A 27,306-nucleotide genomic window follows, 5' to 3' on the forward strand; every position below is an offset into this window, starting at 1 on the left:
CAGTACACATAAAAATAGTCTTATTATTCCTAAATATTACATTTCATTTCCATTATTTCATATAATTTATACATGCCTTTTATTACCACCTTTCATTTCTGAACCATCTTTCTGTCCTTTTTTATATCTTAACATATTAATATATAATTTTCTATATCTATTTTAACTTTTTTCCCTTCTTTCATATCACTATAATATTCAAAGACCTGTTTTTCACCTATTTTGTTGTTCATATTTCCTTAGTTAAAACAAGTTCCATCCTTCATTTTTCCATTATTCAATGTCTCCTTATACAATCCTTTAGTATCAGTCACAATCATTTATACATTTAGAGTACTTCTATTCTTCTTCAATCCAGATAATTCTACTGTTAATAAAAATGTTTAGATTAATATATATTTATATATATTTACCTAGTCGCCCATTAAGTTCTAACCTTCCACTCTTGTTCATATTTTCATACCTATTTAGTAGTACAGTCATTCAAAATCTATTTTTCAAATTCTTCATATCCATTTATGTTAAAATACTATCCTGATATCTATCACACTGCTAAAATAATAATTCAACCTGTATAGTTCTAATATTAATACACTATTGAAATATATTCATAAAAATATTATTTTACACTATTTTCCCTTACGCATCATTTCTTACCCGCATCCGAATCTTTAATCATATTTTCTTTATAGTTTTCCTCCCATATTTGTCCCTTAGGTATTTTTCTCTCTCTATTTGACTGTGCAATCTAACTTTTCCTCTAAACTCTTACATTTTCCCACTGTCTAATTCCAGAACTATCCATTCCGCCTCCTATCTCTTTTCCCTAGTTCTCTTCCTGTTTTTCCTATTCCCCTTTTAGGTTAGGTTTATTCAACTTGTATGCCGCCCTATTCCCGAGAGACTCAGGGCGGTGAACAACCATGGGGGAAGGGGTACAAATAACAACAATTACAGACAATCAAATTAAAATATAACAACAGTCGCAACATTCGAATGGGGCCAGAAGATTCTTCAGCCCCAAGCCTGCCGGAACAAGCAGGTCTTAGTGGCTTTGCGGAAAGCCGGAAGGGTGGTGAGGGTCCTGATCTCAACGGGGAGATCGTTCCAGAGGGTCGGAGCAGCCACGGAGAAGGCCCTCCCCCGAGGAGTTGCCAGCCGACACTGGCTGGTAGATGGAATTCGGAGGAGGCCTAGTCTGTGGGATCTAATAGGTCGTAGGGAGATAATCGGCAGGAGGCGGTCTCTCAAGGTCTTTTACATTATTTCCCTCCTTTTTTAGCTCCTTAATCACTATTAGTTTCGGTAACATCTCCTCCTTGTTATCTTCTTCTTGTTGATTTCTCTCCACTTTCCCCTCTGTTTCTTCTGGTGGCTCCATTCTTTCTACCTTGCCCTGATCCTTGTCCATTATTCTTTGTATTAAATTTCCCAATTTTTGGTCTATACGTTCAAAATATTTTCTCAATGCTTTGAAAAAGCTCTATTCTATTTAGGTTCCCGTCACTTACATCTTGTGTTGCATCTGGGTTTAGTCAATCTCTTTTTTAGTCCACTGTCCAGAGTTCATTAATTCAAAAATCCAAACTTCCAAGTCACAATTTTAAATGTCTCATCAATAATCAGTCCAAACAATTCAAATTCAACAGGAGGTTATCCACAGCCTCTTCAAATTACTTTATATGTTCAATAGTATTCAATGATGTTCAGGGGCTCTTAACTGAAGTCCTTAGTTAATAATCAGTCTAATAATTTTCAGTCTTTTTGAATAGTTATTTCCAAGCTTGCATATTTCCCTTTTCATCAGCAGTTGACACTCTCGCTTCTGTTTGCTTCATCTTCTGCAATATTTTTGACAGTTCCAATTTCAATTATTTTTAAATTATAAATCCAATAACTGGACAATGTTCATAAAAAGAAATTTGGGACTTTAATTTCAGGGTTTTAAAATACTCTCAATATCACATCTTTTAACTTTGAGAACCAAGTTTCTATTTATCATTTAAAAAAACAGATCTTTTCCCCCTTCAATTCTCCGGTATTTTTCTTGTGTGCCCGGTTGTTGCTTCAACAAATTGCTTTAAATACGCTTTCCCCTTGGATTTCTGGGGTCAACTTCCAATAAAAAAATATTTTCTCACCCAGATTACACTCCATTCACTTTCTCCACTCCAGCACAGTCTTGGATATTCAGGCTGTCTCCGGCTTCATGGTGGCCATTTTAGCTGCCACTGCTCCTGGTTTTCAGATAAGGGGCTTTCCAAGTCAGGGAGAAGAGATACGGCTCTCCTCTACCTGCCAGGTGGTCCCCCTTAACTTCACTCCTCCAGAGTGGCTAAGGTACGAATTTGGACCCTCCGACAGGGAGAGGTCGGAGCTGACTTCAGAGCTTGCGGATCAGGCTTCTGAAGGCGCTGGAAGTACAATTGGAAGTCTGAGACCCTACATCATTTCTGACAAATGGTAGTCTACTCTCTTCTTGGAAGCCTTCAGTGATGAAGCTCCCACATCTTCCAAAGGCAAGCTGTTCCATTGGTTGATTGTTCTCACTGTCAGAACATTTCTGCTTATTTCTAAGTTGAATATCTCCTTGATCAGTTTCCATCCATTATTCCTTCTCTGACCTTCAGGTGCCTTGGAAAATAGCTTGATCCCTTCCTCTCTGTGGCAGCCCCTCAAATATTAGAACATTGCTATCATGTTTCTCTTGGTCCTTCACTAGACTAGCCATACCCAGTTTCTTGTAACCATTCTTCATATGTTTTAGTCTCCAATCCCCTAATCATCCTGATTGCTCTTCTCTGCACTTTTTCTAGAGTCTCAACATCTTTTTTATAGTGTGGTGACCAAAACTGGATGCAGTATTCTAGGTGTGGTCTTACTAAGGCTTTATAGATTGGCATTAATACCTCACTTATCTTGATTGTATCCCTTTTTAAATTCAATGTAGGATTGCATTGGCTTTTTTGGCTGCCAGTTCACATTTAGCTGGTTGTTTACTAAAACTTGGTCACCTAACGAGAAGGAAGGACTCACTGGAAAAGAGCCTAATGCTGGGAAAGATTGAGGGCAAAAGAAGAAGGGGATGACAGAGAATGAGGTGGCTGGATGGAGTCACTGAAGTAGTAGTCGTGAGCTTAAATGGACTCCAGAAGATGGTAGAGAACAGGAAGGCCTGGAGGAATGTTGTCCATGGGGTGACAATGGGTCGGACATGACTTCATAACTAACAACAACAACCACTAAAACTCCAAGATCCCTCTCACAGTTACTGCTATTAAGCCTGGTTTCACCCAGTTTATGCATGTATTTTTTATTTTTCTTGCCTAAGTGTAGGACTTTATTTTTCTCTACATCGAATTGCATTTTGTTAGATAGGGCCCAGTGTTCAAGTCTTTCAAGATCCATCTAGATCTTGAGCCTATCTTTTAGGGTCTTAGCTATTCCTGCCAGCTTAGTATCATCTGCAAATTTGGTAAGTTCCCCTTCTATTCTCTCATCTAAGTCATTTATGAAGATATTGAAGAGTATTGGGACTAAGACAGAACCCCAGTGCTTACTTCCATCCAGACCTAGACCCATTAAGGACTACTCGTTGAGTACGGTTTGTCAGCCAGTTGTGAATCCATCTGGTGATGATGCTATCTATCCCATTTTATTCTAGCTTACAAAAAAGTAGGTTGCCGTCTACTTTGTTGAATGCCTTGCTGAAGTCTAAGTATATTATGTCCACAATATTTTGCTGGTCTACTAATTTAGTCACTATGTTGAAGAATGAAATAAGATTGGTTTGTCATTATCTGGTTTTAACAAATCCGTGCTGACTGCTAGTTGTTTCTTTTACTTGTTTCTAAATGTTGGCAGATCTGTTTTTTATTATCTTTTCCAGCATCTTCCCGGGTATTGATGTTAGGCTGATTGGTCTGCAGTTTCCTGGGTCTGTTTCCCCCCTCCTTTTTTTTTGAAGATAGGAATCACATCAGCTCTTTTCTAGTCCTCTGGTAGTTCCCTGGTGCTCCAGGATTTTTGAAAGATGTGGTGCAGTAGTTCTGATGACCTCTGCCAGCTCCATTAGAACTCTAGGATGTAATCCATCAGGTCCCTGTGATTTTATTCAACAAGATCAGACGGGTGTTGGCTTACTATTTTTTTGCTTATTTTAATTTTAATTTCTAGTCTGTCTTTTACAGTTATGTTATACATAACTGTTATGTCATACATAACCTACAGTTAGGTTGGGCTATAGTTTCTTTTTGTGTAAAGACCAATGCAAAGAATGAGTTAAGCAGCTCTGCTTTCTCTCTGTTGCCTATTACTTCCTTGCCCTCTTTAGTGGACCAACTGTTTCCTTGATTTTTTTTTCTTGTTATTTATATGTTGGAAGAAACTTTTAAAGTTATACAATACAATACAATATAATAGCAGAGTTGGAAGGGACCTTGGAAGTCTTCTAGCCCAACCCCCTTCCTAGGCAGGAAACCCTATACCGTTCCAGACAAATGGCTATCCAAAATCTTCTTAAAGACTTCCAGTGTTGGGGCATTCATAACTTCTGGAGGCAAGTTGTTCCACTGATTAATTGTCCTAACTGTCGGGAAATTTCTCCTCAGTTCTAAGTTGCTTCTCTCCTTGATTAGTTTCCACCTATTGCTTCTTGTTCTACCCTCAGGTGCCTTGGAGAATAGTTTGACTCCCTCTTCTTTTTGGCAACCCCTGAGATATTGGAACACTGCTATCATGACTCCCTAAACATCTTTGACTTTTTTTTTTGCAATCTTTTTATTTTTATTTTTAAACATAAATAAAAGAATATTAAGAAAAATGATCTCATCCATTACATACAGCATGTCGTTTGGTTACAAGTGTTTTTGCATCCATATTCTCAATTAGTTTTACAATCACAGATTTTTCATCTTGTACACTTTCATTGTACAATGTATATTCAATTACAATTAATATTATTATTATTTTTCAATAAACCGAATTCCCTTACATTCTTGATTGTCTATTTAATAACGGCATACCTTTATATAATCGCAGATCCCAATATGAAAGAGATTTACCAACCATTTATATTTGTATATCACTGTTTTCAATTATGTATAATTCCACCAATCAACTATCGAATATGCTTATGTTCATTATTGTCCTTGTACACCATACATTCAAAGAAAGGTGTTATTCGTTCATTTTTCAACAAGGTGTTCTAAATACTGTTTTAAAATGGATAAGGATAACAATGAATTTATGTATACTTGATAGAGGATTGGTGATATAATGTATAACCCTAAGAATATATTACAAAGATATCTTGTTGATAAATAATTTTAATAAGGAAGTAATTAAAAATTGGTATATATATGAAGTGTTGCAAGTCTTTGTTCATTTTGAGACTTTGCTTCCCTGACTTCATCTTTCCAGATTCTGACTACCTGCTGATATTCTGCCTTAGTTGTGTGTCCCTCTTTCCATTTTTTGTACTTGTCCTTTTTTGTCTTTCAATTTGTCAGAGAGATCTTTGTGCAGCCATGCTGGTTTCTTCTTGGATTTCTTGTTTTTCTTTCTCAGTGGTATTGTGCTGGTCTGGACATTTACAGAAATGCATGAAACCCAAGACGAAAACCTCCTAGAATGCATATAGGTCAATATAAAAGAAAGAAAAAAGAATGACATGGCCATAGGTGTATAGTATAGGCCACCCAATCAAGCAGATAAAATAGATGTCCTTTTTGCCAACCAACTAACAAATATATGTAGGAAAGACACTACAATAGTAATTGGGGATGTTAATTATCCTGAAATCAATTGGAAAACTAATTCTGCACCAAGTGAGAAATCAAATAGGTTCCTAACCAACCTAACAAACAACGTTATTGTCCAAAAGGTAGAGGAGGGAACTATAGGGACAGCCATACTGGACTTAATACTTACAAACAGAGAATAAGTGATAGAGGGAGTTGAAACTGTAGAAACCTTGGGTGTGAATGACCATGTCATACTAGCATTCAACATAATATGAACACAAGGAATAAAACATAACGACACCAGAGTCTTAGATTTTAAAAGAGCTGATTTTAATAAACTCAGAGAGAACTTGGAAAAGATTCCTTGGATGAAAATCCTAAAGGGGAAAACAACTCAAGAATCTTGGGAAACTCTGAAAAGTACTATCCTAAAAGCCCAGACCAGCACAATACAGTATCACCACCAGATGGATTTGTAACTGGCTGACCAACCACATTCAACGTATAGTCCTCAATGGAACTGCATCTACATGGAGGGAAGTATGCAGTGAGGTACCCCAAAGCTCTGTTTTAGGCCTAGTACTCTTCAACAGTTCCATCACTGATTTGGATGAGGGGATAAATGGGAAACTCATCCGCAGACAACATCAAGCTGGCAGGAATAGCCAACACTGTAAAAGATAGGCTTAAGATACAGAAGGATCTTGACAAACTTGAACTTTGGGCCCTATCTAATAAAATGAAATTCAATGGTGAAAAAAGTAAGGCTCTACATTTGAGCAAGAAAAACCAAATGCACAGCTATAGTATATCTGGTACCTGGCTCAACAATAGTATTTGTGAGAGGGATTTTGGAGTCGTAGTGAATAATCACTTAAATATGAGCCAGTAGTGTACTGCCACTGCCAAAAAGCCTCACATTTCTAGGTTCTATTAACAGAGGAATATAATCAAGATCACGTAAAGTGTTAATACCACTTTATAATGCCTTGGCAAGATGACACTTGGAATACTTCATCCAATTTTGGTTGCCACAATGTAAAAAAGTTGTTGAAACTCTAGAAAGAGTGCAGAGAAGAACAACAAAAATGGCTAGGGGACTGAAGTCTAAAACATATTAAGAACAGTTGCTGGAATTGTGTATGCCTAGTTTAATGAAAAGAAGGACTAGGGGGTGACGTGATAGCATGATGTTCCAATATCTAAGAAGTTGCTGAAAGAAGAGGGAGTCAGTCTATTCTCCAAAACACCTGAAGTCAGGACAAGAAGCAATGGATGGAAACAAATCAAGGAGAGAAGCAATGTAGAACTAAGGAGAAATTTCCTGACAACTTGCCTCCAGAAGTTGTGAATGTTCCAACACTGGAAGTTTTAAAGAAGTATTTGGACAACAATTTGTCTGAAATGCTAAAGAGTTTCCTATCTGACTAGGGGGCCGGACTAAAAGGCGCTCAAGGTCCTTTTCAAATCTGTTGTGTGCTATTGTGGTTTTTTGTTATTGTTCATAATATGTAGTACAAAAATACAAAAGAATGAAAAATGGAAGGGAAAGGGGAAAAAAGAAAGAAAAGACATTGACGTCTGACTCCCTTTGGTGCAGTCAATAAGATAATAACATCAAACCTCAACTTTTTTTACTTTTACATAATATAAACTAGCATTTCTATAGCAATGAAGCTATTAATTGGTAAAACCCAAAATCAACATTGCACTTTTTTCACCTGAATCACAAAGTCCAGAAACGATTTCCAAGTAGAAACAAAAGTAATTGTATTTTTTTCTTTGATCAAAGCAGTCAGTTTGGCAGTTTCTGCTAACTCCAACAATTATTGCAACTATTCATCCATTGTAGGAATCAAATTGCCCTTCCACTTTTGTGCGTAAAGTAATCTTGCTACCATCAGCATATATAACATCAAAGTTTCAATTTTTTTCCTAAGACTTTTTTCCATTAAACCCAAGAACACTTTCTTGTTTTATCTTTATATTCACTTTGAAAATCTCTGTATTAAGATGTGAATTCTACTTCAGTATTTTTTTGCTTTATCACATAACCACCATAAATGATAAAAAAACCCTTCTTTACATTTGCATTTCCAACATTCATTTGAAATTTCTTTCTACATTCATGACAAATTATCTGGTGTTAAATACCAATGATACATCATCTGATAAAAGTTTTCTCTTAAATTATAATTTAGTGTAAATTTTAGACCTTTCATCCACATATTCACCCAACCATTACTTTATATCCAAACTTTCTTGCTTACTAAGTCATAAAGTGCTTTACATATTCATTCTCCAAATTAAAATTCAATAACAATTTATAAACCTTAGCAATAATATGTTCATTACAACCACACAGTAGGATTTCCAATTCACTTTGCACAAAGTCAAAACCATAACTTTTTATCTAATTTAAATCTTTCTTTCAATTGTAAATATGTAAACCAATGGCAGACATGCCCTTCTGATTCTAATTCTTTGGGTTTGAGGATAAGATCATCAAAATTAAAATATATTACTTGACCATAAGTCCACCAGTCTGGCTTTACCGCTATTTCCTTTTCAATAAAAAAAGGTTCTGGAGTGTGTGTGGGGATATCCATTGTTATTCTTTTGTTTTCCAAAGCACCAGAAGACAAGACAACGGGTGGAAACTAATCAAGGAGAGAAGCAATCTAGAACTAAGGAGAAATTTCCTAACAGTGAGAACAATTAACCAGTTTGCCTTCAAAAGTTGGAAGCTTTTAAGAAGAGACTGGACAGCCATGTCTGGAATGTTATAGGACAGTGATGGCGAACCTTTTCCGGACCAAGTGCCCAAAGCATGCACGCGCATCTGAATCCCCAAAATACAATGCATGCATCCCATGCACGTGTGTTCCCCTACACACATTTCCCCTGTGCATGCGGGCCTCCTGCATGCACTCCGTCCCCTGCACATGCATGGCACAGACCCGAAGACCAGCTAGTTGGCAAGAGGCACATGTGCAAGCATGGCAGAGCTGAACTGGTGCGAGGGCTCACGTGCCATCAGAGAGGGGGCTGTGTGCCACCTCTGGCACGCGTGCCAAAGGTTCACCATTATAGGTATAGGGCAGGGGTGGGTTGCTAATCCCGTTCCAACTGGTTTGGTTGGAACGGGGCCGGCGGCGTCCTCATGCACGCGAGCAGTTCACACATGCGTCTTAGCGCCTGCGCGATGCTCCAGCTGCTCACGGAGACTCGCGCAGGCGCTGTATGTGCCATCCAGCTGCTCATGAGAATCCCGCAGGCGCTGTATGTGCCCTGCGCCTGCGTGGAAGCGCAGAAGCCTTGAAAGACCGGTAAGGAGCGCGGGCAGGCGGGTGGGCCCTTCGCCGTTCCCGGAAGTTACTTACTTCTGGGTTCGCCGACCAACTGGTTCGCGGGGACCGCCGCGAACCGGTTGAAACCCACCCCTAGTATAGGGTCTCCTGCTTATGCAGGGAGTTGGACTAGAAGACCTCCAAGGTCCCTTCCAGCTCTGTTATTCTGTTTCTGATTCATAGGAAACAATTCATGGAGACAGGTTTGGAAACCTAAAAGTATAGCTAACATAACAATTAACTCCCTAAATTGTTATTTGACTGTATTTTTAAATAATCACAAGAAAGAACAAGGTCTAATTTCAATCAAAAAGACTAATTTAGATCAATATCAAAGTACATTTTGTTTATATTCCAGAATCTGGAGAATTAAGCATCACTACTCAAATGACAGGTTTTTTTTTTCTAGGAATCAGTGCTATTTCTTCTCTCATTTTAGTTCTAAATGAGATTTCACAGAAATTGAGAGAAAAAAACCCCATGTTTCACACTCATGCACAGAAACGTATGAATTGTTTAAATAGTTTTATTTTCATAATGCTATGCATTAATATTGTATGTATGTATGTAGTATGTATGTATATAGGAGCACCTCTTACAAATTTCTGCAATGAGAAAAACAGAAAATTTTCCATCAATCTGTTTAAAAATTTATAATGTTTGAAAATTAGTCCCAAAATTAAGATGCTTTTGTTCATTATTTCAATTGTTTGCTTTGGATAATGTGGTTTTTTAAAAATAATATAGACTAACATCTAATTATGAGCCAGTTTAGTGAAATGGTTAAGGCATCAGGTTTGAAACCAGGAGACCTGCCTTAACACAAAGTCAGCTGAATGGCCTTGAAGGAAGCTGGTTTCAAAAACTTGTCCAGGCAATTGCCAGGAGTCAACATTGACTCAAAGACACACAAACAAAAAGCCCAGGGGTTGTTATGTTATGTTATCTTATCTTTTCTTATGTTACATTTGAGTTTTTTTCTAGTATTGGGGTCAAAGCATGACATTTATACTTTTTTCTTTATCTCGGTTAAGATTATAACCTTGGGCCACATTACATCTTCACTCCTAACACATTCTCCTATATCAGTGGAGACAGCAGCCAGACTGGGTTTGCTCTGTGCAGTAACCAATTGGACTGGGTCTACAATCTGTGATGTTGTCATGCACTGGTGGTTCCTCCCAGTTTTGACTCAGCTTGGACTAGGTGCAAGAATTAGTCTCTCCTCCAAAACAAATTTTAAAAACTGAGTTTGGTATCTTAATTGGCTTTTTTCCAAATTATTTTTTACAATTGGTGTTTTTCTCCTTCTCTCCCTTTCATCGGATCGAGCTGGAGATTCAAATTTGATCCCATTGGGCTTTGAGTCCAGTGGGGCCTGGGCTTCCAGCCTGACTTGTGACGCCCACAAGTTCGCTCCGGAGTGCTGGAAGTCACTTCCTCAGATTGTGCTGATACTCTACCTCATGAGCTGTGGCTCTGAGGAGTTTCGGCTGGGCATTTACTATTTCCGCTGCCGTTCCTTTGCCATCGCATCGTTGAAAAGGCTCCGCAGCTCCCAAAGTGCTCAAGCGGCAATCTAAAGAGCGTGAAAACCGCGTTTGCCATTTTGGAGCCCCAAACAGCTCCAGAAATGGCATGAATGAGGCGGGTGCCATTTTGAGGCTTCAATGGCTCCGAAAGGAGCGCGAATGGAGGCAAGCATCATTTTGAGGCCCCAATGGCTTCAGGGAGACAGCTAAGGTGGCAGGTGTCAATCACCGGTGGCTGGTTGTACTCTACAGTGCAGTGAAATCATTCCCAGCTTTAATTTGCTATTATGCTTTATCCAACTCTAGTATTCTCCTGGGCCCTATCCCTGAAAAGGATTTGGAGGAAGCAGGGCCATCTGGGGTCAGGGCCAGCCGCAAAAGACCAGCTAAGCAGGCTGGGGACCCAGCCAAGGCCTCCAAGGTATCCAAGGCCTCTTTCAGGGCAGAAAAGCGTGGACAGAAGGCTCTTGAGAAGGATTTTTTAAAGGCCCAAAAGCAGGCTGACCAGTCTACAACCATTTCTCCTTCGGCTAACATGATTCAGGCCTCCTGTCCTGCTCCTCCAGAGCTGCCTCCCATTGTGCCATATCCTTCTTTGGCTAAGATGTCCCCTGACTCAGGGGGGGAACGTTTCTCCTCATCTTCTTGTCTACAGCCTACTGAAGGCAGAGATTTTTTTTGATGTTCCCCTGAATAGGAATTGTTCATTAGATCAGGCCACCTCTGCTCCTGCGAGCCTCTCCATGCCAGCCCCAAGTATATCTGCACCTCAGGCCTCAGCCTCCACCCCTCCTGATATGGCAGCCATCATTCCAAAGGCTATAAAGCAAGGCATTGCTACCGGCCTTCAGCAGAAGCCCTCCTCTAGGTCTTCAGTAGGCACAGGGACAGGTCATCTAAGGGCTCAAGAAAGCCTCCTCCCTCAACCTCGACCAGTCAAGTGTCTATATTTGGTGATCAGGATACCCTCAGAGATTCAGACTTAATGGAAGATGAGGGTATCACACCTGAAGTCCCGGCATTTGCCGAACTTTTCAAGCCCGACCAATTCAAGTCACTTCTGTTTAAAGCCAAAAAGACGGCTAACTTTTCTTCTTCCGAGACTCAGGCTACCGACACAACTTCTACAGATCCACTTAACGCCTTCTTCTCAGAAACAACAGTGGAGAAGAAGGTCATCCCGTCCCCGAAGTTATTTCTCAACGTGGTCCAGCGGCAGTGGGCCTCCCCTGGGGCAGGTCCTTTACCCACAAACTTGGACAAATGCCTCTACAACATTGGTCAAGATCTCTCCAAGTTCTTTGACACTCCTCAGGTAGATGCACCTGTATCTCTCATCCCCTACAGTAGTGCCTGGAGTCCCTGAGGAGGCCCTCAAACCTGAGGAGAAAAGGTCTGAACAGACATTAGTTAAAGGCTATTAGGCGGGCGCCTGGGCAGTGCGTGCTTCCATGGCCACCTTCTTTTTCTCTAAGGTGGCCCTTGTATGGATTCAGCAGCTCCAGGAGCGAATTTCCACCTCAGACACACGCTCCCATAGGGATCTGAATAAGATTCGAGCAACGGTCGAATACTCTGCGGATGCTTCCTTAAATGCAGCTCGCTTTGCATCCAAGGCCATGGCCTCCTCTGTTACGGCCAGACAGATGTTATGGCTCTAGCCATGGTAAGCTGATGTCCACACCAAGTGGTGCCTGGCAACATCTCTCTTTGCAGGTTCTCAACTTTTTGGAACCCCCTTGGATTCTTACCTCACGGAATCCAAGGATAAACGTAATGTCCTCTCCTCTATATGTAAAAAGCAGGAAGGCAACCTGTTATGTCACTGGGTGGAATCCCATCTAACATCCCTCAGGGAGGAACCTGTATCGGGTGCCTCCGATGTCCAAGTGGACTGGCTCAGCCAATCCATATTGGACGAGGTGGAGTGGAATGTCCATCCAAACCTCTTCCATCTGCTCACCCACCAGTTCGGTCTGCAACATCGGCAAATAATCAAGTCCCCAGGTAGTATTCGAAGTTTGCAGACCAAACGCAGAAGGGATAGACACCCACATATGCCAGGGTCCCAGGGGCCTCCTATGCGCATTCCTGCCCCTGCCACTCATTCAGTGAGTGGTGTGCAAAATGTTGGAACAGGAGGCAGAACTCTTACTACTGGCGCCCTACTGGCCACGCCGACCCTGGTTCACTGACCTCCTGACCCTGTCCATCTATCCACTGTGGCGCATTCTGCAGTCGGAACTCGCTCTCCACCAGGGGGTCGACCCAACATCCAGTGGCTGCAACCAATGTTCCCTCTAAGCTGCGTGGCTGCGCGGCCATACACATAACAAGAAAATGCCACTACAAATTAGACAAGTATGCATCGGCTCATGCAGCTTTTTGGCCACAGAGTACTGCAACAAGTACATATGCCTTAACAGACTTTAATCAATCATTTCCCCTCCCTAGTGGATAACCCTTTCTTTGGTATGTCCCAGTCTGGGTGCTGTCTCCACTGATATAGGAGAATGGGCATTGGTCCTTACCCAATACGCTCATTCTTTCTGAAGTGGAGACAGCAGCCAGCCCCACCCTCTCTTAGTCTTGGTCTGACCTAAACAATTTTGTGCATGAGGAGAGAGACACTGCAAATTTTGCAGTTTTATGTTTTCCTCAATTCTCACATGAGTCTACAGTCAACTTCGTCTAAACTGGGAGGAGCCACTAGGGCACGATGACATCACAGATTGTAGACCCAGTCCAATTGGTTACTGGACAGAGCAAACCCAGTCTGTCTGCTGTCTCCACTTCAGAGAGAATGAGCGTATCAGGTAAGGACCAACGGCCATTTTCAGTGTTCACAGCAACTTTGATCTCTTTTATAAATGTCCAAACTTTTTGTTCTAGGAGAGAGGCACAGCTGGATGAGGAAGGGCAGTTTTTGGTCAGAATTATTTATGATGATTCCAAAACATATGATTTGGTTGCTGCAGCAAGTAAAGTCCTCAGTGAGTAAATTTGGCTTTCTTTCAGCTTTGTTTCTAAAGGATATGATACAATTTAACTAGTGTTATGTTTTATGATATACATGATATTGCACATAAGTGTGTACTAAACATTACAAAAATGTTTTCTGTAGTTCATTCTGGAGTATTATTTTTCAATGACTTGACAATGGTACTATGCAGTCATTCTTAGAATATTGTTTCAAATTAAGAGCAGGCTTCAAGACTGCTAAGAAACACTTTCTTTACAAGGTAGATAGTGGCCTCAGAGAATCAATTTTCCTATGAAGTGGCTAAGTTTATCTTCATATTCCTACATACTATGATCTCAATAAATATTGGTATCCCCTTCACTGGCTGATTTCTGCCATTTAAATGTGCAAGTATATGCATATGTGCACACATTAACACAAGCATGTCTTTTAGCATCGTATACAGTTTGTCCCAAATTGTTGTTTTAAAAAAGACTCATGAATTGTAGTTTATTGAAATTAGAATTGTGCAAGATAGAAAATACCATACATGCGCTTCTCAAATGTGTTTTGCATATCACTGTTATTATTTATTTTGAGCTTCAACTTAGAAGAATAAATGTGCATACGTATATCAGAATTTTTGGAAGAATTTGTTTTACACAATCCAATCCATTGAAATTTGAGACAATTCTTGAAGCTCCTCTAAATGTGCTGGTTATGTAATTGAAATTTCTAAAATACTTTTAAGTTCTCATAAAGATTTTAAAACTGGTTTTGAAAATAACTAATAGATATAGTGTGTCTTTCTAGACTATAATTATGGTATTGGTCAACATTACTCATTTTATTTTTTTACTTAATCACTGCTGTAATATTATTTCTTGCTTAGCGAAAAGCATTGCCCTTGACACTTTCAAAATACAGAATTTTATTATTTTATTTGTTTGTTTATTTTGCAGGCCTTAATGCCGGAGAAATCCTTCAAATGTTTGGGAAGATGTTTTTTGTGTTTTGCCAAGAATCTGGTTATGATACCATCTTGCGTGTGTTGGGATCAAATGTTAGAGAGTTTTTACAAGTAAGTTAACTGAGAAAAATAATCAATGGCTCAGTTCCAGGACAATTGGATTTGAACAGTGTGTTTGCTATGGTACTATGCACAATTAACTTAAACACAACAATGTAATTTATCAAATTTCTAGATCCAGAATCGGAAATCCTTTCACTCTGGCTACTTTGTAGGCAGTAACTTTTTATTTGCTATGGCACTAGCCTTATCAAAAATAATGTCTTGATAATTCACATTTAAGAACAAAAATAATACACTTCAAGCTTCAGTTTTTTTCATGTAGTTAAGAAATTAGTGGAAATTATAAGAAAAACATATTTAAATAGCAGACACCCAAAACAAAAACAGTGTAAAAGCTCCAACCTTGATTACTAAATTCCATTTTTGTTGTATCCAGATAATGCTATAGTGAACCTGTGACATCTTAAGATGAATAACTTTTATTGCAATAAGAATATGCTCAGCTAATTTGAACTATTTTAATAAAGTGAGGTATTTTTATAATATACTATATTTATTCATATGGGGACGAATTGTTTTACTCCTATTAATGATAGCTGTAAACCCTGAAACTGACCTGACTGAAGCCATTTTGAGGCTTCAGGGCTGCCACAACTGGAGCTAAGGGATGGGAAGAGATGGGAAGAGGCGAGTAGAGATAGCTGAGGTTTGTAGCCAAAACAAAATACTTTCTCTTGGGACATTCAAGGACATTCTAGCAGGTGCTTGGAAGGAGGGGACTGAGGTCACCTAGCAACTGGACTGTATCCTGATTGGACCATGTGACTCATTGTTTTGAGAAAGCGAAAAATGTCTACTTTTAATGAAGTTAAAACCATGGGAACATTTAGAGTTGGTTTTCATCAGCCCATGTCAATATGGCATATCCAATAAAGCTATTCTTTGAGGAATATACCTGCCTTGGAGTTTTGTTTGCTGTGGGTATATTACTTGGAACCCTGACAATAGCATCTGAAACAGTTATTGTAATCATGTAAAAAAAAATCTATAGCTTTATAGGCAATAAATGACAAGATGATTTATACATCAAATACATGTCAAAACCTTGAAAAAATGTGATTCTGTGCATTCATTTATCCATGTATCATTCCAAAACGCAACCATTGTCTTAAATACAAGTTTAATTTTATGACTTTAAAAATATCTCCAGTACATAATTGGAGAAGAAAATATTGCTGAAGGCAATGTTAATGCAGCATGTAAATGAAGAATGGCTAGTATAATTTGAGGCATCCCAGGGGTATTTTTGTATTAATAGCATAAAAGAAAAATCAATCAGACATAGAGTGGTGGTTAATAAAAAATACTTTAGGGAGCAGTCTAGTAGTCTACTCATATTCTGTTACTGACACAAATATGCACACTCTGAAGATATAATATTCAAAAACATGGCAACATATCAGGCAGCTTTGACCTTGAAAGCTAGGTTAAAGATGGCCAGGTATAAAAAAATGAATCTTTTATGCTTCCACTTACTTAAATTGAGTTTTCTGCATAATTATTAAACATTAAGCAAAATGTAATGAGGAAAACATGTGCATATTTTTTACTGATACTTGAAATAAATGGAATTGTATTCTTTCCACTTCCTGTAATGTACTGTATAAAAGTCCGAACCCTCCCCACCCTTGTCGCCTTCCAAAAATCCCGGGAGGGACTCAGTGCGGCTTACAAGTACGAATAAAATAAAACAACATACAGGGGGAGAACAAAACAATACAAACAGTTTAAAAACACAACATACATAAAGTTTAATTGGGGGTTGACCTGATTTGAGTCAGCAACCCCAGGCCTGCCGGAACAGCCAGGTTTTGGTGGCTTTTGGAAGGCGACAAGGGTGGGGAGGGTCCGGATCTCTGTTGGTAACTCGTTCCACAGAGCCGGAGCAGCAACAGAAAAGGCTCTCCCCCGAGTGGTTGCCAGCCGGCATTGTCCAGCAGACGGCACCCGGAGGAGGCCTAACCTGTGAGTTCTTATCGGACGTTAAGTACAGGTAATCCCAGTGTTACGACTGTTCATTTAGTGCCTGTTCGAAGTTATAAGATAAGCGCCCCCTGGTGTTAACGAGCAAGTCCCAAAATTACGAATGTTGCAGCACCATGGCAGTTGTTCACCTGGCTGTTGTTACTGAGACATGATCCAATTTCTTGTGAGCCGGCCAGCCACTCAAACTATCAAACAAGCCGAAACCAGACCATGACTCAGAAGCACCCAGATAAACAATTCTAATCCTAATCTGCATCACATAGACAGTACATAACTATGGCCCAGCAACAACAGCCAGCCAATCAAACACTCCAAAATTAGGTCAGGACTCAGAAATATCTGAACAAACAAACATTCAGACTAATCTGCATCTCATAAAATGGTATTTAAAGACCTGTGTTCTGACAGACAAGCACACCTCAAAGTGCATTGATAATGTCTCCTTGAATGGTGATGAAACGTTTGCAACCAAATTGCCAAGCTCGGAGCTAAAACCAACGGCCTAACTAGAACCTGAGCTACTAATATTCAAACACATTTCATTCCTGGCTATTTCCAAAGTTTTGGAGATTTACATATGTTAAATATGGATCTGATATCTGTTATCGCATTACATATAAAACATCTTCATTCCTCACTAGATATGCTTTAAAGTTATATTAACAAAATATAATTGCATAAAATTCAGGAGTAGAAATAAAGACTACAATAATTTAGAACTGATGGAAATGATGCTGATTGTGGTTACTATCTGAATGTTTTTCTTTCACTATCTTAGTGTGAGTAAAAGTAAGTTAATGAAAGTAGGGGGATACTTGCAAAGTAACAGATTCCCCCATCCAAGTACTGTTTTATTGATTTCCTTTCTTGCAATATGTGACTTCCAACACCTTTAGATGTTTGTTTTATACATAATAGGCATACTTTGAATTTCTGTTTACCTTAGCTTGAACACAGCTTCTTTATGAGAATGTTAGAAAATTAGATTGTAAGATTTTCTTGTAATTATTTCCCCCCCCCCAGAATCTTGATGCTTTGCACGACCATCTTGCAACAATATATCCAGGTATGCGTGCTCCTTCCTTTAGATGCACAGATGCAGAAAAAGGGAAGGGCCTCATTCTGCATTACTATTCAGAGAGGGAAGGACTCCAAGATATTGTCATTGGAATCATCAAAACAGTTGCTCAACAAATTCATGGCACAGAAATAGATATGAAGGTAAATGTCAAGATAAAGTCTCTCCAATGGTTGGTATTTCACAAATACGTAAAATTACTTTGTAGCAATTTCTTTATCTCTTTGTCAGAAGTATTTTCAAGGTGCAGTACTATGTTTCCATTGTTAGTCACACAGGGTCATTGTGACAATGGATACCTCATCATTACTTTGTTATTCTATTACAAATTTCAACAGTTAATTTTTATTTATAGAAAATTACAAATGGCAGTATCAGGGACAGAATCCTGTGTAAATTTTGTTTAATTTATGGCTATTTGTATATTAATTGAGTCAACAATTCTAGAATCCTAAATGTGCTTTTAATACAAGATCAGGATTTGCCCCAATATTTTATTATCTGAAGCAGGAGGGGAGGATAATTTTTAAGAATGGACAAAAAATATTACTACAGAGTTTCCAGTTCTAGTCTTCATTGAAGGGTTACTTGGGAATACCTCAGCTTCTTATTGTAAGTTTCACTTCTACAGTTGGTGTCCTTCAGATACTTTGAACTTTAGTAACCATAATTCCCAACTCATTGACCATACTGTTTGAGAAGTACCAAGTTGGGAATGACTATCATTATCTGTTTGGGTGAGAGCACATCAATTCCTTCTCTTTTTGTGTCCTCTTATTTTCTTTTAAAAAGAATATACACAAATGATAGACTCTGCAGACTATAGAGACTGTCTGACTTCTGGTTTTTTTTAAATTGTATTCCTGTTCCATAAATTGAGAATGTCCTATACATTGTTTTGTGTTATTATGGATGAGATCAAATAGAACAGCTACATTATATACTTGATATCAGAAATCAGGTGATATGAGAGTTTAGCAGAAGCATGAACATTGATTGGAGAGGATAAATAAAAGAAAAAGTAGTGCATGCATGTGTGTGTGTTTGTGTGTGTGTATGTGAGTAGCATATATATGAGAGAGTGCCTTCAGTAGGCAAACGATGCTGTTCTTCTAGTTCTTTCTGCCTGACTTGGTTGTTTCATGTTTTTTCTTAACCCCACTGACAAAGAAAGTGTTTGTCTATTATCTTGATATATTACTATTTTAAAAGGGGTTGTTGTTGCGTTGACAGAAAGCCGATTTAAGTTAAGGTAAGGGTTAGGTTTAGGGTTAGGTTTAGGGTTAGGTTTAGGGTTAGCGTTACGTTTAGGGTTAGGGATAGCGTTACGGTTAGGGTTAGGGTTAGGTTTAGGTTTACAGCGCGCTTCTGTCGCCGCGCTGTTGTCGGCGCGATTCAGCGCTCATTCGTCAGAGCACTTTAGAACTCACGGTTTTATCACCACGGTTTAGTCGGGCGCGGTTTTGTCGTTCACCCTTTTGTCGGTGAACTGTTTCATATTAATATGAAACTCTCTTGAAAAATATCTCTTGGAATGAGGATTGTTGATAATTGCTCCACTTTTTAATTCAGGTAGAATAGGCAGTTGAAGTTGTGAGACAATTGGACATTTGTTTGATTTTTTTATTCTACAACTTTTGTTAGGACTTTATGAACATTGTAGGAAATGAATAAAATTGAATACCAAGCAAACAAGTTTTGTGCTAATTTTAAATATGTCTAAACATCACAGTCAAGCTTTTCTATAAATTCATTTTAATGCATCCAATACTAAGTAGATTTATCTTGCCTTTCAATATTGTGTATATGTGGAATTAATAAAAATGATTTATTCACACATGGAATCAGCTTTATATTCTTTTACTTTTCTACTATTGTGACCTTTTTGCAAGAAGGAAATGGAGAACTTTGCTTTTTGTTTTAGTTTATCTTAGCTCATAATATAAATTGCATCTAATTTTCATTATCATTTATTGGTATTCTTATAAAGCAAGATTTCAGAATGATTTCTTTCATTTACTCATACTGTAGTTACATCTGATTGCAGCTTCTCTGTTTAAGGCCTGATAGAAGAACTTGATAAGTAGATAAAATCCAGTCTAAACAACAGGCTTACTATGCGATCAACAATAATTTATTAATTTTATATGCTGGCCAACTCCGAATGTTGCTAGGCAGCTTACAATCATTAAAATATTTAAAAGCAAAATACAATAGAAAAACACATAGAGACAAAAACAGCACAAGATAGAACCACAATGGCAAAGAAAATTGACAAAGAATAGAATAGAAAGAAAGGGCATCAATCATACTTTCCAAAGAGCCAGACCCTTCAAAACTCCTGCATAATTATATTAGCATTAAATATTTTAATTAATAAGTTACTGTTTAGACCTTTACATCTTTCCATATATTATGATTTTTTCCTCACATCTATAATTCATGCATATATTAGGAAAAGGTGGAAACACCAACTATTCTTTCCTTCTGGTGCTAAATAAAAATATTTAAATGTATGTAGGTATATATGTGTATATGTGCATATGTATATATAACAGAAAGTCATTTTTAGGCCCGTCCCCTTTTTCATTAGCTGAATGGAAACTTCTGTTTTGTCTGCTGTATCTTTGAAACCTGATAGGCAATTTGTCTTCATTTTGACTGCTGTTGACATGGTGAAAGACTTTGTAGATGTGCTGGTTGCTCTCGTTTGCTACCTAGTTCAGGGAGAAAGATAATTTAAACTTTATTCCAGGTTGTGTCACTGGTAGTGGTATTCTTGTTTAGCCTCTTCTTTAGCACATCTATCTCTAAAGCTGTATGAAAGTCTATGGGATGTAGAGAATTCATAGAAAGGAAGTTCGTTTTATTTTCCAATTCCTTGCCATTTATCAGAATCAGGTGTTTGTGCTTGAAAAAGTCTCACAGTGTAATGTTGAAGGGAATACAGCTGTTCTTAATCCTGTGAAAAGCTTTAAAGCAAGGAATGGAACTATTATTCAGGGTTCACTGACAAAAGGGCGAATGACAAAACCGCGCCCGACTAAACTGCGATGACAAAACGGTGTGTTCTAAAGCGCTCCAATGAATGACCGCTGAATCGCGCCGACAACAGCGCAGCGACAGAAGCACACTGTAAAACTAAACCTAATCCTAAACCTAACCCTAAACGTAATGCTAAACCTAACCCTAAACGTAACCCTAACCCTAACCCTAAACCTAACCCTTACCTTAAGTTAAATCGGCTTTCTGCCGACACGCTGTTGTAAAGTGCCCTTCTGTCTCCGTGCTGTTGTCTCCGCGCTGATGACGTTGCGGTTTTAGCGACGCGGTTTAGTTGGGCGCGGTTTTGTCGTTCGCCCTTTTGTCGGGTCACGATTATTCAGTATAATTTTCATGCAATGGAATTGGAACGTCAAATTTGCTAGTAATGGAAATACAACTTTTTGCAACAGTTAATATTTTAAAGCTTGCATCTAATTCTAAGGTAGAGTTTAAAAGAGTTGTTATGTGTTTGGGTAAAATTCCTTGAAGCGAGCCTTTATATCAATAATACATAGTGATATATATTCTTTAATTCTATCCAATGCTTCGTTTGTTTAATGTTCCTATTGTGGACTGAATATAATTAAACAATTCTGCTAATTTCAGCTATGCTTTAATGACATTTTCCATTTTTGACATTTCTTCTCCTAGACACATATTACCCCTATTATTGTCTTACATTATGTTCTAAATCATTTGCTATAAGTTTCCTTGCAATTTTGCTGCTATTGACACAAGAGAGGTCCATAAAACTAAAGGATGAATTTTATCAAATTATGAAAGTTTACAGTGCTAGTGTATATTAGTGTAAGCTCCCGAAACAGCCTAATTATGTGGCAGAAGGACGTTTGTTTTCTAGATAATGTTTTGTATTGTTTACCCTTTTTAATTTGGTGGTTAAAGGGCTTTGGATAGAAAATGATTAAATCATTTACTAGTATTTTGAACATTTCAGTTATACTGTTCAAAAATGTGTTTTTGAATAGGTCTACTGTCAGTCCTGGAGGCCATCTTTTTCTTTGGATTTTTAGGGCTGCCACATTTGGTGCTGTGGGGAACTGGAAGGGGGAAATGCATGCAGTGGTAGAGATATACAGCCATAACAACATCCTTTTCTCTGAGAGTCAAGGACGTTCAGCCTGCACCTGGAGTGGCGTGACTAGGAGGCATCTCCAGGTGGGACGGTGGATTGATTGGGCCATGTGATGGACATGTGGGTGCAGGGGAAGGGACTATGACTTTCTTCTGGGTGGGGAAAACCCGGAAGGTTTCAGATTTGGGTCTTCCAGATGTGCCAATATGACATCTCTAATAAAATGGAACTTTGAGAAACTTCTAGCCTCAGAGTCTTCTTTCGTTGGGGGTGTTACTTGGAACCCTGACATCTACAGGACTTAATTTATGTCTTTATTAAAAATCTTTGATTAGTGAAAGCTATGTATAATAAGTCAGAATATTTTAAAATATATTTGAAGGCTATTAAATTCACATTTCAAGCATTTGGTTGGCAACAACTTTAACATCATCAGCAGCAGCACTCTTTATTTCTCTAAAATAATATCTGCTGTGACATACACATAACTAGTTGAAACTAAGATTTTTAAGTCTTATTTCTTCAGTCACAAAGTTGCATTACTATTTTAACCAATGAAATGAATGAAGGTTTGGTAACTAGATACCATTCTGATTTTAATATGTATAATATAGCTGAAAATGGCAAGTTAGTGTGAAATCCATGTCTACTCAGAAGTAAGGTATGTTTAATTTAATAGTATTTTCCCCCAGAGTATCTTCAGGCTCTTTTATCTTATTGTGTGATAGTTTATCAATGATATTAAATGAATAGTTTCATGCCAAGCACATTATTTTCTGCAATGCAGTTTATATAAATTCAGTGGAAGGCTATGAACGTATCTCAGTTTAAATAACAGTGAGCCACAGATAGAACTAGTTCTTTTAATTTTGGAGGAACCTTTGTTTCTTACTAAGAGTTTCATCCTCTTGCCTTTGCAACAGTGCAGATAGCTTAAACAATGGAAACAAATCTGGCTTGGGTCCAGAGATTGGTTTTATACACGACAGACTACCTTTCTTGTACATGGGGGATAATTTGCTCCTTCTTGGGCAAAAGCTTTATATAATCAAAATACAATTTAAAAATTGCTACTATTATTAAACCTTTAATTCAGGGTTATTGGATTTGTATAAGGGTATAATGAAATATTATTTATGAATATTATTAAGTATGTGAGAAAATAGTAAATGCATGAAAATGAGTTTATATTATAGCTGGGTATGGTTGCCTGGGTATTTATAGACGTAGAAGTGTTTCTGACAGGGAGCCATTGAGAGGGGCCTTTCTTTCCCCTACTCCCATGCCCATCATCCCTGCCCTCTCCCTTCCCCCTTCCATGCGCTCCTCTTTCTCGCCCTGTCTAAAATCCTGGCACTTTGCCCCAAATCCATCAGGTGCTTCCCCATTGATTTACTGGAGGGTGAACGTCATGGCTGGCTTTCCAGAGGAAGCTGCGAAGGAACTGACATCACAAACAATTGCTGCTCTAGGATGCCACACTCGTTCTCCTTAACAACCTAGGCTCTCCCTTCCCCTCCCATAACATCACAAACAATTGCCACTCTAGGATGCCGCACTTGCTCTCCTTAGCAGCCCAGGTGTTCTAGAGTTATGATGGGACAGACATCCACCCACCCCAGGGGTGTCACACATACAACCCCCCCCCCCCCAGTATTTGTTTCCAGAGGATAAGTGATCAAGTTTGGTTGAAATTTCTCCAGGCGCTCCAGAGTTATGCTGGAACACACATACAGTACGTACATATAGTACGTACATATAGTACGTACATACATACATACATACAGCCTTTGTTTTATATATATATATATATATGTGTGTGTGTGTGTGTGTGTGTGTGTGTGTATGATATGATATATAGAAGATATAGATATAGAAGGAAAAAGAAGGAGAAAAAGAAGATTAAAGTATGTGAAAAAATAGTAAATGCATGAAAATGAGTTTATATTACAGCTGGACATCTGTTTTACAAAACTGTTGTGACTCAGCAGAAGTCTCCTGTGAGTCTTTTCGAGATGCAAGATTAACAATGCAGCTGGGGCTTGTTAGTAGCGTCTTCTGGGGATAAAAGGACGGATAGTGCCACACCCTGGTTGCAGGAGTCAACGTTCATTCATTTGTTCATCATCGATCGGTCATAGTTTGTTTGTGAGAGACACTTGGAGAAGTGATTTGCTTTCTGTAACCCTGATTCAAGGAGACACTTGGAGAAGTGAATTGTTTTGTAAGAGTTTTGTTTTGTATCCTGTTATCTTCTCGTCAGAGACTTCATTTATGTTTATTTTTGGGCTCGCAGCCAGTCTGAGCCGAGAACTGATAAAGTTCTTCCTTTTTAAGTTTGTCTGCCTGTCATCTGTTAATGAGCGGAGAAGGGGGGACAGAACACAAAACTATATTGTGAAAGTGTCCCATTTACACTGAATGCTCTAACTTAAAACATTTATTATATTTCATTATATTTTAAAGCAAAATCAAATCTTTGTTCATTGGCACTATTCTTCCTTTCTTGGTTTTATATACTAGAGAAGTACTGGATATATTCAAAGTATTGCGAAGAGACTTGGGTATTCTAGAAACTATAGATTCAAATTGTCAAGTTATTCTTAATCATGCAAGGGACTTTTTGGAACCTATAGTTTTCTATGCTGTAAATTGATTCTTCTTCTTTCTTTGGCAAATCACTTGATCTGAAGAGCAAATTGAACTTCAAAAGTAGACTTTCTTGTTCTTAAGTCATCATGCCTTACATTTATGCTATTAGTTCATTGTTTAGATAGCTATAACACTGCCAGGAATTCTAATTTAAGTCTGTTGATTTTTATCATGCACTTTAGGTGTCTAGATTGGAATTTAGTTTGAGCAACACTTGTTGCTGAAGAATAAAAATAGACTATTATTGTATTAACCACATTTTCTTTATGATGTTCAGGTTATTCAACAAAGAAATGAAGAGTGTGACCATATTCAGTTCTTAATCGAAGAAAAAGAATCTAAAGAAGAAGATTTTTATGAAGACCTTGACAGATTTGAAGAGAATGGTACTCAAGAGTCTCGCATCAGTCCATACACATTTTGCAAGGCTTTTCCTTTCCATATTATATTTGATAGAGACCTAGTTGTCACTCAGTGTGGAAATGCTATATATAGAGTCCTTCCCCAGGTAAGAATTCTTGTTTTTTCTTGCAAAGCTTTTGAATTCCAGACTTTCCACCATCCTTCTATTCCCCCTTTTTTTATACTAGTTCTATTGCTGAATATTCTGTATGCCCTATTTGGACTATGAAATGTATTTCACATTTCCCCCTTTTTTACTATTATATCTGAATCTGCACACATGAAGTTTTAATAACCAAGCTTTTAAACATTTCATTTAAAAACATTAATGCTGAAAAACAAGCATAAGCCCTAATTGGTGTAGTTTAGCACATATATTTTAAATAGTTTTCATTTCATAATTAGCTATGCCTATGTTACATGCTAAAAAGTTTTTCCCCTTTTTTAATTAGCAAATATTAAATTATCCAGCCTTTCAAATTATTTATATTATTTCATGCCTCTACCTTTCCTCCTCCCACCCCTTTCAGGTTGACTTTAATAAAGTATGACAATGGAATGCAATCCTTGATGAAAAGCCTAGAGTTTTTCATCCTAAAACGTTTTCATTAAAAAGTCCATTTGCATTTATTTTAGCCTATGCAGCCTGAATCACTGTAAACATGAAATTTATGAATAGGGCCACATGGAACAGATCTAAGTAGAAATGGCCATCACTTTCTAGAAGTGTTGCTTGAATTGCTGCTGTTGATTATAGAACACAAAATTAGGTATGGCGATCGTTTATAACAGAGTTTCTCAATCTTGGCAACTTTAACATATGGACTTCAACTCCCAGGATTACCCAGCCATCATGCAAGACTGAATATACTGCTTTAGAATATTTCCTTGCTCAGTGCGATTGAAGATAGGATTCATTCTTTCATCCTGGAGCTTGGACAACTCTTATTCAATTTATTTTTTTACGCAAAAGGTCCATTATTTAATTATACAATAGGAGCACTAGTTCACTAAATATTATTGTATTAACAGCACAGACAGAACATATAGAAATGGACTGCAGTCACTAACCAGAATTCAAAGTTTTAAAATGTTTTTTTTTCCCTTTTTCCTTTATATTTCAGCTCCAGCCAGGATATTGTAATCTATTATCAGTATTTTCATTGGTTCGGCCTCATATTGATATTAGTTTCCATGGAATCCTCTCACATATCAACACAGTGTTTGTGTTAAGGAGTAAGGTAATCCAAAACTGAGTGCAATTTTTCAATAGATATCTGTTTTACTAGGAAGAAGAAAATACTTTAAACTCATGTTAATTTGAAATCGTAAAAACGCTTTCAAGTCCTATGAAGACCATATGGCTAGGGTACTGGATACTGCATCCAATTTTGGTCGCCACAATGTAAAAAAGATGTTGAGGCTCTAGAAAGAATGCAGAGAAGAGCAATGAAGATAATTGGGGGACTGGAGACTAAAACATATAAAGAATGGTTGGGTATGTCTATTTTAGAAGGACTAAGGTGACATGATAGTAGTATCTAAGGAGTTGCTGCAAAGACGAGGGAGTCAGCCTGTTCTCCAAAGTGCCTGAAGGCAGGACAAGAAGCAAAGGATGTAAACTAATCAAGGAGAGAACCAACCTAGAACTAAAAAGAAATTTCCTGACAGTTAGAACAATTAATCAATGGAACAACTTGACTACAGAAGTTGTGAATGCTCCAACCCTGAAATGTTTAAGAAGAAATTGGACAACCATTTGTCTGAAATAGTATAGGGCTTCTTGCCTGAGCAGGGGGTTGGACTAGAAGACATTCAAGGTTCCTTCAAATACTGTTATTCTATTATCTTCTGACTGTCCATATATGAGGATATTCCATCTTGGATGGGCTTGCACAGTCTGTGAATCTTCATGGACCTAAAGCTTATGTTTAAAGAACCAGTAGCAGTTGTGGTCAAAAAGGCAGCATCTGGTGTACGACTTGCACACTTTCAAGACCTTTAGATAGTCACTCATGCCATGGTCATGTTGACTATTTCTTGTGGCTGTACATAGGGCTGCTGGGCCACCTGGAAGTCCCAGCTGGTCCAGAATGCAGCATCATGAGCAGTGATAGGTATGCCTTGGTTTCCCAGTAAACCTCTGCTTTGCAGGCTGTACACATTGCCAATTTTGGATGCAATTAAAGTGCTAGCCGTTACCTATAAAGCAGGGGTGTGAAACTGGCAGCCCACGGGCCAGATGTGTGATGTGCAGGCCACGCCCACCCCAGCTCCGCAAATGGGGGAAATGTTGTGAAACATCATGTGAGAGCAACATGACACTGCAAGTTTAACACCCATGCTATAAAGCTTTACAAGGCTTAGGG

At 38.3% G+C, this 27,306-nt stretch overlaps 1 protein-coding gene across 1 annotated transcript in view; it reads left to right on the forward strand.

The window, feature by feature from the left end:
- GUCY1B1 (guanylate cyclase 1 soluble subunit beta 1) overlaps positions 1 to 27,306 on the forward strand; it is a 69,781-nt gene that overhangs the window by 27,797 nt on the left and 14,678 nt on the right. Inside the window, exons 3-7 of the mRNA XM_032224573.1 lie at positions 13,519 to 13,619; positions 14,551 to 14,669; positions 17,691 to 17,888; positions 24,813 to 25,043; positions 26,062 to 26,178. Coding sequence (XP_032080464.1) covers positions 13,519 to 13,619; positions 14,551 to 14,669; positions 17,691 to 17,888; positions 24,813 to 25,043; positions 26,062 to 26,178 — 766 coding nt within the window. The remainder of the gene's footprint in view (positions 1 to 13,518; positions 13,620 to 14,550; positions 14,670 to 17,690; positions 17,889 to 24,812; positions 25,044 to 26,061; positions 26,179 to 27,306) is intronic.

The sequence above is a fragment of the Thamnophis elegans genome, chromosome 9, assembly GCF_009769535.1.
Source record: "Thamnophis elegans isolate rThaEle1 chromosome 9, rThaEle1.pri, whole genome shotgun sequence".
NCBI lineage: Eukaryota > Metazoa > Chordata > Lepidosauria > Squamata > Colubridae > Thamnophis > Thamnophis elegans.